The sequence below is a fragment of the Actinia tenebrosa genome, unplaced genomic scaffold, assembly GCF_029948245.1.
Source record: "Actinia tenebrosa isolate PJP-AT-01 unplaced genomic scaffold, QUT_ActTen_1.0 PGA_scaffold15__27_contigs__length_11533743, whole genome shotgun sequence".
Taxonomy (NCBI): domain Eukaryota; kingdom Metazoa; phylum Cnidaria; class Anthozoa; order Actiniaria; family Actiniidae; genus Actinia; species Actinia tenebrosa.
Window position 1 is genome coordinate 2,249,407 of NW_028292575.1, and position 14,894 is coordinate 2,264,300.

The 14,894-nt window shown below is 38.6% G+C and overlaps 2 protein-coding genes across 2 annotated transcripts; both read right to left on the reverse strand.

The window, feature by feature from the left end:
- Positions 1-2,030: 2,030 nt before the first annotated feature.
- Positions 2,031-2,624, reverse strand: LOC116291928 (uncharacterized). Its single transcript, XM_031699162.1, has one exon. The coding sequence runs from the start codon at positions 2,622-2,624 to the stop codon at positions 2,031-2,033; it is 594 nt and encodes a 197-aa protein (XP_031555022.1).
- A 9,036-nt stretch (positions 2,625-11,660) lies between these two features.
- On the reverse strand, positions 11,661-12,876 carry LOC116291927 (uncharacterized). The gene is made up of 3 exons (XM_089030255.1): positions 12,726-12,876; positions 12,501-12,644; positions 11,661-12,081 (listed from the first exon to the last, which is right to left on the reverse strand). Exons 1-3 carry the CDS (start codon positions 12,799-12,801, stop codon positions 11,888-11,890), a joined length of 414 nt encoding a protein of 137 aa, XP_088886381.1. The 5' UTR covers positions 12,802-12,876; the 3' UTR covers positions 11,661-11,887.
- Between the last annotated feature and the right edge of the window lie 2,018 nt (positions 12,877-14,894).

The window sequence follows — 14,894 nt, forward strand, 5'->3', positions numbered from 1 at the left end:
GATAAATCCATGAAATGAATCAAATATTGTTCGTCTAAATTCCTTGGGTACAATTGGTCTTGGAGTGCCTGTAGAAACATCGCACAATACGGGTTTCGTTACTGCGGTAAACAGAGCCTCTTTTACTTGCACAGTGTTGTTGCGGCGTTTGATATTTTGGATCTCGGAGTCTCCTTTTTGATCCTCTGCGAGCAGGTCATAGTCTAATACCGGGCTTCCTTCTACCAAATTGATAACGACTCACGAAAGTGCGTCAGCTGCTGCATTGGCACTGCCTTTGAAATAGCGGATATCTGGTTTAAACTCTGAGATATAGGACATTTGTCTAACTTCCCTTGGTGTGTACTTATCAGAGTTGCAATTGAAGATATATGTCAGTGGTTTATGATCTGTGAGAACATAAAAGTTCCTACCTTCTAGTAGGTGTCGAAAGTGCTTGACCGCTAGGTAAATTCCATGTAGCTCTTTTTCAAAGGTGCTGTAGCTACTCTCTGCTGGCTTAAGTTTCTTAGAGAAGAATCCGTGTGCTCGCCAGTCACCATCGATCTTCTGCTGAAGGACTGCTCCTACTGCTACACCTAATGCGTCTACAATCAGACATGTTTCAGCTGTTGGATGCCAATGGGATAGGTGTGCAGCTGCTGCCATGGCTTCCTTGAGGTTGTTAAAATCTCTGACTAGCTCCTCTGTCCACTGCGGTGTTGTCTTTTTTTGTCTGCTTGTGTTAAACAGGAGAGGAGTGGAGCCTGCAGAGTAGCTCAGTTTGGTATAAATCTGTGATAGAAATTCACAAGGCCTAGGAATTCTCTAAGCTTCTTGGTAGTATGAGGAAGAGGAAAATCAAGAACTGCCTCTTTCTCTGAAACTTTCTCCGTCAATGGTCGTATGCCATCTTTACTGATATGGTGTCCCAGGAAGATCAGCTCGGATTTTCCGAACTCACACTTGTCTGGATTGATAACGAGACCATATTCATCCAAACGCTTGAACAACAATCGTAAATGTCTCTCGTGTTTATCAGGTGTTGTGCTGGCCACTAAAATATCATCAATGTATCCATAACAAAAGTCTATTCCATGGAGGACCTGATCAATAAACCTCTGAAATGATGTAAAGTCCTGGATATGTGGTATAGGATAACGGTATGGTACCGTTATGTCGTTAAGTGCACGGTAATCACCGCACGGTCTCCACTCTCCTGGGGTTTTCTTAGGTACCATGTGCTAAGGTGAAGACCAGTTGCTTTGTGAGGGTCTTATAATACCAATATCCATAAGGTTATTGAATTCAGTGCGTGCGATTTTCAGCTTCTCTGGAGATAGACGTCTAGGTCTGGAATGGACCGGTTGTCCTCTCGTGATAATGTGATGGGTTACTTTGTGCTTAACACTCATGTCCTGGGTAACCCTAGTAATGGATGGAAATTCGCCGAGGATTCTGTCGTATCTGGATTGAGGCGCTACATGCAGTTATAGGACTGATTGCTTGTACTTGCGCAGTTGAGCCCTGAGTGCTGAGATAAGTAGTGGCATCAAGCAGTCTACTTTTACTAACATCAACGAGCAAACAATAATGGCGTAGGAAGTCTGTTCCAATTATTGGAAATTTAACGTCTGCCACCACAAAGTACCATTGAAACTTACTGCGTAAACCAAGGTTTAAGTTAACCGAACGAGTGCCATAGGGTTTATTTTTGCTGTGGTTTGCAGCTTCGAGAGAAATGGTACTGGGTTGTAGGGGAGGTCCCTGTTTATTAAACGGTAAAACACTTACTTCTGCGCCAGTGTCAACTAAGAACTGTTTTCCTGAACTTCTATCTGTACCGAAAAATAGGCGACTCTTTGTTCCTGTCAGCATGCTAGTCGACTTCACGTGCCGACCGTTTAGTTTCCCTGGCTGCAGGGTTGTTGACATTTGCGAGCGTTTTTTCCAAACTGCTGATGATACCAGCACAGTGGTTCCTTTGAAACTTGGGGGGTCGGAGGTTCCAGCTTCTGTTTAATGCTTCTTCTGTTGCCTAGTTAGTGTGGCTAACGTGTTATTGATTTCTTTAAGTTCAGAATCTCAGTAGATTCCGTTGAGGGTTGGATATTGTTGACATTTAGGCCCTGTTCATCCATGACTTTGTCGGCTAACTGTGCAAGCTCTTCAAGGGTTGTTGTTGTGGTGGTTGTTACCGCCAGTAGTTGTCTAACGTGCTGAGGCAATCTTTTTAAAAATAACTCACGAACCAATGGATGGTCAGCAGAATGGTCGTCCAATAACTGTTGGAAACGCCTAAGGATCTGGGAGGGTTTGCGGTCTCCTAAGTCTTCCGTTGCTAATAATTGTTGCAGTTTCTTGGCTTTACTTGTTGTTGTTCTCTCCAAAAGTTTCTCCTTTAGTTTGTTGTAGGCGTCCTCAGTTGGCTTTTGTATCAACAGGTCGCGAATATCGACAGCCACCTCGGGTGGAATAGAAGCTACTACATAATGGAATTTTGTGTCTTGATCTGTGATCTTTCGAGTAGAGAACTGTGATTCTACTTGAGCGAACCATACCTGGGGATCGGTTGGCCAGAATGGAGGTAATTTTAAAGAAACAGCAGCAATGTCGGATATATTTTCACCTTCGTTGTCAGGCATCGTCGATTTAGCAGTGAAAAAATGAGCGTGATGAGACGAAAATTCGTAAATAAGATGTAAATTTCCAAACTTTATGAACTGTGTGACTTTGTAGGCTTGCTGATTGTTCTTGCGTTGGGGTCACCAATGTAGACCACTAAAATACACCTAAACTTCGTGTGAAATGGTAAACTTTACTTCATGTTTGACGTATATAAAACGTATCGAGTACGACTAAATCTCCCAGTAACCCCTTGCGGGGAGTGGGTCTCCACAGCGAGCCCGAAGTCCACTACATTAAGTTTGTTGTTGTTGGTGTTGTTGTTGTTTTTTTGAGGATGGGTGTTGATTTAGTAAGTCCTATTTTTAAGTAACTATAAAACTGGGGCCAGCTATAAACAATGAAAGAAACTAACATGGAACTATTTGAGAGGATAAGACCCCAGTGTCATAAACTTCTTTATCAGAATATTTCTGTTCGCATGAACGGCTTCGTCTAATTCTTCGTCCTCAAGGTCGTAAATACTCACATTCATTTCTTAATCGAAGTATTCATCAGCATTATCAATGGATTCCATGTCACAGCCTTTCTTTGACAACTGGTTAATTTCGAAGATACAAAGAGGCAAATAAAGCGACCAAAACAGGTAAAAACACTGGAAGGAACAGCCAAGCTCTACTTTATTTTACTTATTGGAAGCCCAGTTGTTCTTGTTGCGACGTCATTCGACGCCAACTAGGTACCAGACCTCGCGATCCCGTCGATGGGGCGTGGCAAAACTGCGTACTTTAGGGCGTTTTATCTCCGAGAGTATTTAGTCAATTTTGTTTATTCATCTCCAAAACACTCCACCAATCAAAATTGATCATAATCCTATGAGGTTAGGCACTTTAAGAGTAAATTGCAAGCACTCCATTTATTTATTATTATTTTTATTTCAATTTCATTTTTTTGTGTTCAACTACTTGTCCCTTTTTTATTTGCCATAACATTAACTATGGTTAGTCTAAGCACGTTGCACTTCTAAGTAGAGTGCACGCACTAAACCCGTGAAACAAATGCTAACTTTTAGTACTAAATGGTGATTAAAAAAAACAATAGAAAACAAAGGATTCTGTATGAAATAGTACTAATTAGTACTAATTAATGTTCACGGATTTAGTGCGTGCACTCTTAGACAATCGATTCAAAGCAGGTAATAGTCTTTGTGATGGAAGCCTGTGTCTGACTGGTTACTCTTTTACTAAATATTTTAAACTGAGATCATCTAAGTTCTTTTAGATTCCTTTGAGATTGAACGATAAGCCGAATTATGATCAACGATGATGACTTGAAATATTTCCATTAGATTAGCCAAACTAAAGGATTTGACAAGACATCGTTTGATGAGAATATAAACGGAAAAGGTGCTCCTTACAGAATTTGACGATCATTCAGAAGTTTGTCTGTGGAGAAAACAAATAGAAATCATTCAAAAAAGAAGAAACGCGTTAGTTCAAAAGTAGATATAGAATATATACTTAATGACATGCTTTTGGTATAAGAACCAACACCTTGAATCAGTCTGTGAAGTGCGAAGGGATTAGCTCTGCTTCTGGAGGAAATGTTCCAAATGATAGAGTAGATTACTCTTCCATTTGCTGGCAGTGTTATTGGATCTGATAAACAAATAAAAGAAAAGCGTTTAAAGGACCAGTTTAAAACGTGGTGCTTTGCGCGCCTTTTAACGCTTGGCAGCCATTTTTCGTATAAAAAAAGTCGTAAGTTTATTGCATAAGTTTTCATCTGTTTCCATCTGACATGTCAAGCTTTCTCCATCAGTTATAACGCTTTATTATAAGTCTTTTAAAGTGCATATGACCCCTAAAATCAAACCACTTTTATCATATTCTAGACATCAGCAGCTTTCAAATGATATACATATGAGGTCGATGGGATATTTCCTGGGCGAGATATTGAGGTGCGACTTTGGGCTTCCTGTTCAGGGTGGATGTGAAAAAGTGATCTGAGAACAAGAGTAATCTGTGACGTCAAGATAGGTATCGGAGCATGCGTACTAATCACTGAGCTAACGGAGCATGCGTACTATCTACTCAGCTACTTAGCGTGTTAGGGTCAATAAACGTTGAATTACAAAGCCTCAACCCCGAAGTTGTGCATATGAAAGCATCTACTAATTCGTAGATGATTCGTTTTTATGTTTGGCTTCCTTTCTTTATCATTGGGAAACCAAAGTGAATTAAACATACCACTTCATTAGATCTTGGTCCAAATCCTCCCATCGCACGCAGACGTCGCTCTGAAGTGAACGCTCCTGTTACTGTTAAAAATCACCAACCGTTTTGGAAAATCCTCTGTCTTGATACTTGTGACTGAGATAATCCTACAAAAGAGCAGGCGTTTTTAGTTAACTAAGAAAACAGCACGTAACCCCTGCAGGATGGCTTCGTGATGTGAAAGCCCTCGTAAAATGTATAAGAATGGCGTTTACTATTCTGTGATATCTGTTTTGGTTGCCGAGATATTCAATAGAAATTATAAAATGATGACTCCAACACAGAATCCTAGTATGAAAAAGACAAAGCCAATATAGAGAACATCTCCGCAAAATTAGGCCAAAATGGCTGAAAAGACTATTTGCGTCATCACGGGATCCTAGAAAAAAGGCTTAACATTGGAGAAAAACATTGGAGAGAAACAGGGAATTTTATAATGATATACGTACTAACGACCAAAGATCGAAAAGATGAAATTGGTGTAAATATTGAAGTACGATAAGAAGCTACCAGCCACACAGAGGAAGTGCAAGGAGGCAATGAACGGAGAAACCAAAGGGGAAAACATATGCGAAAGATCAACATCCATGTAATGTGGAAAGAAAATCGCATATTATTAGACACTGCTTACCGGATCACATTTTAGGACAAAAAAGAAGAGGATTTGACAAGACATCGTTTAATGAGAATATAAACAGAAAAGGCGCTCCTTACAGAATTTGACGATCATTCAGAAGTTTGTCTGTGGAGAAAACAAATAGAAATCATTCAAAAAAGAAGAAACGCGTTAGTTCAAAAGTAGATATAGAATATATACTTAATGACATGCTTTTGGTATAAGAACCAACACCTTGAATCAGTCTGTGAAGTGCGAAGGGATTAGCTCTGCTTCTGAAGGAAATGTTCCAAATGATAGAGTAGATTACTCTTCCATTTGCTGGCAGTGTTATTGGATCTGATAAACAAATAAAAGAAAAGAGTATAAAGGCCCAGCTTAGACTGTGGTGCTTTGCGCGCCTTTTAACGCTTGGCAGCCATTTCTCGTATAAAAAAAGTCGTAAGTTTATTGCATAAGTTTTCATCTGTTTCCATCTGGCATGTCAAGCTTTTTCCATCGGTTATAACGCTTTATTATTAGTCTTTTAAAGTGCATATGACCCCTAAAATCAAACCACTTTTAACATATTCTAGACATCAGCAGCTTTCAAATGATATACATATGAGGTCGATGGGATATTTCCTGGGCGAGATATTGAGGTGCAACTTTGGGCTTCCTGTTCAGGGTGGATGTGAAAAAGTGATCTGAGAGCAAGAGTAATCTGTGACGTCAAGATAGGTATCGGAGCATGCGTACTAATCACTAAGCTAACGGAGCATGCGTACTATCTATAAACGGTCAATAAACGTTGAATTACAAAGCCTCAACCCCGAAGTTGTGCATATGAAAGCATCTACTAATTATATGTTTGGCTTCCTTTCTTTATCATTGGGAAACCAAAGTGAATTAAGCATACCACTTCATTAGATCTTGGTCCAAATCCTCCTATCCCACGCAGACGTCGCTCTGAAGTGAACGCTCCTGTTACTGTTAGAAATCGCCAACCGTTTTGGAAAATCCTCTGTCATTATAATTGTTAGATAATCCTACAAAAGAGCAGGCGTTTTTAGTTAACTAAGAAAACAGCACGTAACCCCTGCAGGATGGCTTTGTGATTTGAGAGCCCTCGTAAAATGTATAAGAATGGCGTTTACTATTCTGTGATATCTGTTTTGGTTGCCGAGATATTCAATAGAAATTATAAAATGATGACGTCAACACAGAATCCTAGTATGAAAAAGGCAAAGCCAATATAGAGAACATCTCCGCAAAATTAGGCCAAAATGGCTGAAAAGACTATTTGCGTCATCACGGGATCCTAGAAAAAAGGCTTAACATTAAGGAAACATTGGAGAAAAACAGGGGATTTCATAATGATATACTAACGACCAAAGATCTGTCTTTGAAAAAGAACTCCTCAAGGTCCTGTGCTTTTGTATTTCTAAAACTATTTGTAAAACATACGTTACAAAGTCTACAGACTCTAGTAGACGTATTTTTTTGTAGCTAGGTACGTACCATTCTTGGTCACTGTTAATCACAAATCAACAAGAAACGTGTCGTTGGCCACGGTAAGGGGACACGAACAAACCACTTTGCGCAGTCAGGGTGATACCATATCAGGTAGTGCTGACAGCGTATCACAAACGCTGAGTCAAGAACTGCGTGGAAGGTTGCCATTCATTGGCTTGGTCTTCGTTGAATGTGTTGAACACTTTCAAATACAAAAGTTTTCATAAAATTAGTTTTACGAGTTCGTGAGCAAAATAAGAATGCATTACAAAATAACTAAATAACGATATAATGGACACGATAGCACAATAAGTCAAAATAAATGGGATGTGACGGGGGAAAGGAAGAGCACGTACGCCCCATGTGCAACCCAACTCATTACTTTAATATTCTATTTCAAAAAACGTTAGTTGTCATTCTTGGTCCAAATCCTCCTATCCCACGCAGACGTCGCTCTGAGGTGAACGCTCCTGTTACTGTTAGAAATCGCCAACCGTTTTGGAAAATCCTCTGTCGTTATAATTGTTAGATAATCCTACAAAAGAGCAGGCGTTTTTAGTTAACTAAGAAAACAGCACGTAACCCCTGCAGGATGGCTTCGTGATTTGAAAGCCCTCGTAAAATGTATAATGGCGTTTACTATTCTGTGATATCTGTTTTGGTTGCCGAGATATTCAATAGAAATTATAAAATGATGACTCCAACACAGAATCCTAGTATGAAAAAGACAAAGCCAATATAGAGAACATCTCCGCAAAATTAGGCCAAAATGGCTGAAAAGACTATTTGCGTCATCACGGGATCCTAGAAAAAAGGCTTAACATTAAGGAAACATTGGAGAAAAACATTGGAGAGAAACAGGGGATTTTATAATGATATACGTACTAACGACCAAAGATCGAAAAGGGGAAAACATATACGAAATATCAACATCCATGTAATGTGGAAAGAGAATCGCATTATTAGACACTGCTTACCGGATCACATTTTAGAACAAAAAAAAGAGGATTTGACAAGACATCGTTTAATGAGAATATAAACAGAAAAGGCGCTCCTTACAGAATTTGACGATCATTCAGAAGTTTGTCTGTGGAGAAAACAAATAGAAATCATTCAAAAAAGAAGAAACGCGTTAGTTCAAAAGTAGATTTAGAATATATACTTAAAACACTCATTAATAATTCATACGGATATGGTCCAATTGGAGCCACCATACACGTCACGTGCATGAACCTTTATACCCGATAAAGTCCTCTTCATTAGTATTCAAGTGATTTTATATAAAGACACATGTGTCTTTATATAAAGACACATGTGATCTTTATATAAAGACACATGTGATCTTTATATAAAGACCACTCGAATACTATGAGGATGACTTCATCAGGGATGAAGTATGCATCCAAGTTTAGATGAAGACATAGAGCTTCATCAAGGTCATAGTCAACCCTAAAGATCTTTGACTAACGTGCCTGTCTTTGCCTTAGCACGCAATATCCAACGTGTGGGAGCCCGTGACGTCAAATCTCTATCGAAGTATAAAAATCCATGTTCGTGACGTGTATGGTGGCTCCAGTTGAACCAAAATCTTATAAATTGTTCATGAGTGTTTTAAGCAGTTCAAAAAACTCGTAGATCGTGTTTTAAACACTACTTAAAGACATGCTTTTGGTATAAGAACCAACACCTTAAATCAGTCTGTGAAGTTCGAAGGGATTAAGCTCTGCTTCTGGAGGAAATGTTCCAAATGATAGAGTAGATTACTCTTCGATTTGCTGGGACGTAACATAAGGGATCATTTAATATACAACACTGCACTCGTTCTGGAATGCAGTATCTTAAAAGCATCACCCTTTTACTCGTGACTCACGTAAAGGTTCTTACAAATTTGTTTTCAAAAAATCTCCAGCATTCAATATTAAAAGTTGCCACAAAAGAACTCAAATCCCTTATGTTACGTCATAGTCATTAACACATTGGAAATATAAAGCTTCGTATCTCAAAGACCCGACGTTCAAATGACGAAATATTTTCACAATCAACTATTCACTATCTAAAGAATCAATTCTGAAAATATTGTGCAAAGGCTTATAAGCACTTTAAGGATGGTCTTGTGGAAACCAGGTTCGTAAGTTGATTATATTATGTGTGTGGGCTATTTGAGTATCAATTTCACACCACAATAGAATGGATGTTATATTATCTCTATATAACCTTTCTTATAAGATGCCGTCACTTCGTACCGGATAATCTGCTGGAAGAGGGTTACGAGCCAGTTAAGGTGCAAGGCGATGGCAACTGCTTCTTTCGTGCGATTTCCACCTTGTGCTCCAAGCACAAAGAAGCAGATTGGCGTGCAATCAAGCTCGGCGCCATCATCGATGCCTGTACAAATGAAGAATTATACAATAAACTTACGACTTTTCATATACGAAAAATGGCTGCCAAGCGGTAAAAGGCGCGCAAAGCACCACGGTCTAAGCTCGTCCTTCAAACGCTTTTCTTTTATTTGTTTATCAGATCCAATAACACTGCTTTCATAGTCATTAACATATTGGAAATATAAACCTTCGTATCTCAAAGACCCGACATTCAAATGACGAAATATTTTCGCAATCAACTATTCACTATCTAAAGAATCAATTCTGAAAATATTGTGCAAAGGCTTATAAGCACTTTAACTTTTGAGTGAATCTTCAAGGCGTGATAAGGCACCATCTCATGAGAAAGGATTTTAGAGCATTCTAAAAAGGAATTCCAGTTCTTAAGGGAGTGAAGGAACTTCAGGAAGTGCAAGGAGGCAATGTACGGAGAAACCAAAGGGGAAAGCATATGCGAAAGATCAACATCCATGTTATGTAGAAAGAGAATAAGCCTGAAGCGAGATGACGTTTTACCCCCGACTCTATACCATAATAGTTTTTTAAATTCTTTCATATTATAATTTTTGATTCCTTAGAGAATACAGGAACAAAAGTCATCATTAAAGAACAAAAGCAATGTGAAAAGGATTATGGTCTAGAGACGGGGGTAAAACGTCATCTCGCTACAGGCTTATTAGACACTGCTTACCGGATCACATTTGAGTACAAAAAAGAAGAGGTGCAAAATGATTTGGAACGGAGGAGTTCCTGGATAAACTGCACCACAGTATATTCACAGGTGTGTGGTTGTTCTCATCGGGTATTATAGGATTGACAACGCTATTATAAATGTCATATCCCCGTCCTTTGCAGTGCATTTGAACGGGGACACCAAGATAATTCGCTGCCATCTGGACTTGTAGCAAACCTGTAAAATAATTTGGCATTAAACGCTGACAGAAGAACACAAATGTGCGAGATAAAGATAATTGGTATTCGTAGCTCACCGGAGTATCTGCCGTCGGTGGAAGTTGCCATCACTTCTTTTTGGAAGGCTTGCCTTACCCATTCCTCACCGGTAACATGTCTGGGAAGCTGAGATGTAACTTCTTCAGTAGTCATAGCATATATGAAGGATATCGGATCATCAAAGCTCATTATCTTTTGGAGAAAAATGAAACATGAGTACGATATTAACGATTGAAAATAATAATGAAATGGATTATACCTGTTGGACGTATAATTCTTCATTTGCACAGGCATCGATGATGGCGCCGAGCTTGATTGCACGCCAATCTGCTTCTTTGTGCTTGGAGCACAAGGTGGAAATCGCACGAAAGAAGCAGTTGCCATCGCCTTGCACCTTAACTGGCTCGTATCCTTCTTGCAGCATGTTATCCGGTACCCAGTGACGGCATCTTATAAGAAAGGTTATATAGAGATAATATAAACATCCATTCTATTGTTGTTTGAAATTGATACTCAAATGGCGTACACACATAATACAATCAACTTACGAACCTGGTTTCCACAAGATCATCATTAACTTTTGAATGAATCTCGAAGGCTCGATAAGGCACCATCTCATTAGAAAGGATTGTACTGCATTCTGACACAGAATTCCAATCCTTGAGAGAGTGAAGAAATTTTAGAACCCTATCACATCCCTCTTCGCGCAATGATTCGACCTTAAAAGGACAATAAAAACAACAACACCATGAACAACAACAACAGAAGAAAAAAACTAACCAAAACAGTTAGATATCAAGACTTGGATTAAGCCGTTCAGCTATATCAACTTTTAAAAAGTAACATCGCGTATTGTCGCAATCTGATTGGAGAGACATAGAGGATGGCGAATCGCTCGGGTACGAAGCCAGCGCGCGCTTGACTGTCCCGTTATTGAACATAGATGACGTCTTGAAATGTTCAAAACTTTACAGTACGTGAAGCCGCTGGCTGCGCTCGTGGTTCCACTTGAGGTTTGAACATTTTAAGAAGTCATATATGATCAGGACAATCAATAGCCATCTATGAGCGATTTATTAAAATGATTGATTGTTTGTGCATTAGCATAAATAGAAAAACTTACTTGTTCTAATATAGTTTGGAGTTTTTTTATGTGTTCCTTATCCAACAAAGATGAGGGATCAGGATCCGTTGGAGACTGAGGAGATTGAGGAATCGGGTCAGAGTCAGCAGCTGATTCCTGTGCTGGAAGACCTGCAGGCAGCAAATATACAATAAAAAACAATGATATGGTCAGAATCTATTCCAAACAAATGTCGAACAAACCGAAACTGGAAAAAATTATTATTGATATTCGCCTCATTCTGCTTAATGTTAGCCAAGAAGTAATATATTATTGAGACTTTAAACTTCTTATTTCGGTAGTACAAATTCGGGTTATGTAAGCGCATGCCAAAGATTTTGGAAATCCATGGGTAAGACAACAATTGTGATGAATTCCACAGTTATAGTGTGGGACACAGATATAAGAAACGACGACGAAAAGCAGCGTCTCGTTATGATTATTATAGCATGTATTTATCCTTAAACATACCGTCAGCGTGGAATTCGTAGTAACAGCTATCATATGCTGAGAGAATGGTATTGAGTTCAGATGACCTCATCCTTGGTTTGGCGTTGTTCGGATCCCGGAATCTTATCTCTTGTGGCCACCAACAAGGTACGCTAGCCTTTGTACTCCACTGAGCACGTTTTTTATCTATGATTGGGATAATTAAATTAAATCATAACCAAGATATAGAAATACAAGGGTACCATGGCTATATCTTGGTTATGGCCATGGAGACACCGAGAAGTGAAGCCATATAATAATGGTTCCCTTGTATCTCTATCTTGGTCAAATTTGTTTGAGATGGTGAGAAGTGAGAACAGCTAAATGTTAATCTGAATACCCTGAAACTCAAAACGTAAAGATTATTTTACATGTACTTTTCTATAGTCCAGCCGTTTAAATCATAAAATCTTTAAAGAAGTTACCAAAGCCCCAAATTTGGTACAGTTTCTTTTCGGTGTAACGTTTCTTTAACGATTTGAGAGTGGAAATAAACAAGTCATGACGTCATTATAAAATAGGGCAATTATAAGTCTGCAGCAATAAATCTACTAAAAGACACTTACGATTTTGCGTGACCAGTGCAGTTAGTAGTTGCCGTTTGCCATGAATATTTAACCCCTTCCAATCAGCCTCGAGTTCGAATGGAAACTCGGCTACCTCTCCATCTTCCTCTCCATCTCCCTCTCCATCTTCCTCGTGTTCTTCGCCTGTGGAACGGATTCTTGTGTTTAGCAATGTTGTAAGCAAAAACGTATTTTGAAATAGATAGCAACCAAATAATCACTCACCGCACTGAGACTGAAACTGATGTACTGCCTTCATAAAGGCGTCCACTACGACCTGGTTCGTTGCAAAGTTTCGCATGTGTGATGGACCTTGTTATTCAAAATAATTAGGTAGAAAAAACGTAACATTTGTACGCAATGCATACAAAAAACAGTAGGCTATGAAAAAAAAAAATTGTCACCTACCAGAAAAATGCATTTTCCCGTTAGAATAACCTAGGAAAACTATTGGGCAGCGAGTTTTTTCGTGCCACTTGTTTATCTGTATGACAATTTTGCAGAAGAAATTGCAAATATATTTTTTAATATTAAAAAAGACACATTTAAGTTGGTCAAAGTATTAAATACACTTGCAGTTTTAGAATTGTGGGATGGGAGGGGATGGAAGGGGATGGAAGGGGAAGGGAAATTATTTAGACTATATATATATATATATATATATACCAGTTCATTTTCTCTTGTATCAATATATTGGCTCGGCGGCTTGCTTGGCTGGGAGTCCAACTGTAAAATACTGTTTGTGATATATGAACAAATGACTTTTTGATTTACCTTATTTTCCATATTTCTCAACCTGCGTCTATCGTACTCACATCTTTTTTTATGATCTCGTATGTAACCAGTCTGCGGGAAATGTCACAAAAATAGCTTAATAAACAATATTTTTGGGCTAATATTTTAAAATTATAAATATTCCATCATCGTAAAAAGTTGTGTGGTTTCATAAAACAACGGAAATTTTCAAAGGTTGGAGGAGGGAGAGGGATGGGGTGGGGTAATCTGAGGATAAGCAACATTACAATTTTACATTTTGAAAATTATTTTTGTGAGTGAACCATCACTTAAATATAACACATTTAACATATTTTTATAATCAAACCCTCAATCCCACTCCTCCCCCCTCCGTACTTTTAGTAAACACAAAACGTTTTGGTTTGAAAAGATTCCCGATAGCCCCCCAAAGAATAAATGTTGTTATCTATAGATAGATCCCTGTTGGGTTGTCTAAAAATACAGCCCTAGAATAGACCAATCCCGAATTCGCTTCACTGATCAAGAAACAAAGGTTTGAAGTCGAGACTAAACTTGATTCTTTTATTCATCAAGCTCAACCTCGACAGTGACCAGTCAAGCAAATTCGGGATTGCTCTATTCATAACAACCAGGGAAATATGCGATACAAAGCTCTGTAAATATTAGTCTTAGTACCTCGGTTGGCGATGGAACATCATCTACGTCCATTGCGCAAAAATATAGCTTTTAATTTTTCGTTTAGGATACTAACTAGATCAAAAGAAAATAACAAAATATGAAACAATTTAGTTATTCTGGAGTAAAATCATAACACTAGAAACGTTGGAAAATAATACCACCAGGGCAAAGATAATTAACGATGAAAATGGAATTTGCTCAGGGAATGACTGTTTTGAGCGTCAGTAATGCGAATAGGACATTCGCCGCCCTTCCAAGACCGTCATCCTTGAGCGGGAATGAGTATAATGATGCCTTTAATATATAAATACACTTAAAACAATAGAAGACAATAGACAGTTATTCGAGGCACACTCCATTTATGTAAATAGTTTCTCGCACGCACTGACTAATGTATATCGCAAGACGTGCAAGCAAGGGGCAACATCAACAATAGAGCACCAAATGAGATGCAAATTGCTAGAACATGACTTGAACATAGAATATCTGACAAAAGCAAAATTATTTAATAGATACATCAAGTTTGAGAAGTTTGGGGAACCAAGGGAGAAAGCACTGCACAAACCTTATGTTTGTGAGGCGACGAATTGCTAGAACACGACTTGAACATAGAATATCTGCCAAAAGCAAAATTATTTAATAAATCGATACATCAAGTTTGAGAAGTTTGGGGAACCAAGGGAGAAAGCACTGCACAAACCTGATGTTTGTGAGGCGAAGCACGTGTAATAAACTGTACACTATGGAACTTCATGAAAACAGCGTATAAAGATTTTAGGGAACCGAGGGGAAAAAGCACAAATTACGCACCCTCAGGCCAAGCGTTTACTATTAAATATAAGCTTGCAGTACTTTTGCTAGCTGTGTCTGCGGCAACCACAATTATATGGTAGGATATGTACATGTTGTTCAAATAATGAAGAGAACATGGACAAGAATGAACTAAAAACGTTAGAATCA

Bases quoted from the DNA above. Each gene is read 5' to 3' on its own strand.
- LOC116291927 (XM_089030255.1), bottom strand. From the start codon at position 12,801: ATGCGAAACTTTGCAACGAACCAGGTCGTAGTGGACGCCTTTATGAAG. The intron at 12,645-12,725 runs GTGAGTGATTAT...TCCGTTCCACAG, and splicing joins TCAGTTTCAGTCTCAGTGCG to GCGAAGAACACGAGGAAGAT. The intron at 12,082-12,500 runs GTAAGTGTCTTT...TCCCAATCATAG, and splicing joins TGCACTGGTCACGCAAAATC to ATAAAAAACGTGCTCAGTGG.
- LOC116291928 (XM_031699162.1), bottom strand. From the start codon at position 2,624: ATGCCTGACAACGAAGGTGAAAATATATCCGACATTGCTGCTGTTTCT.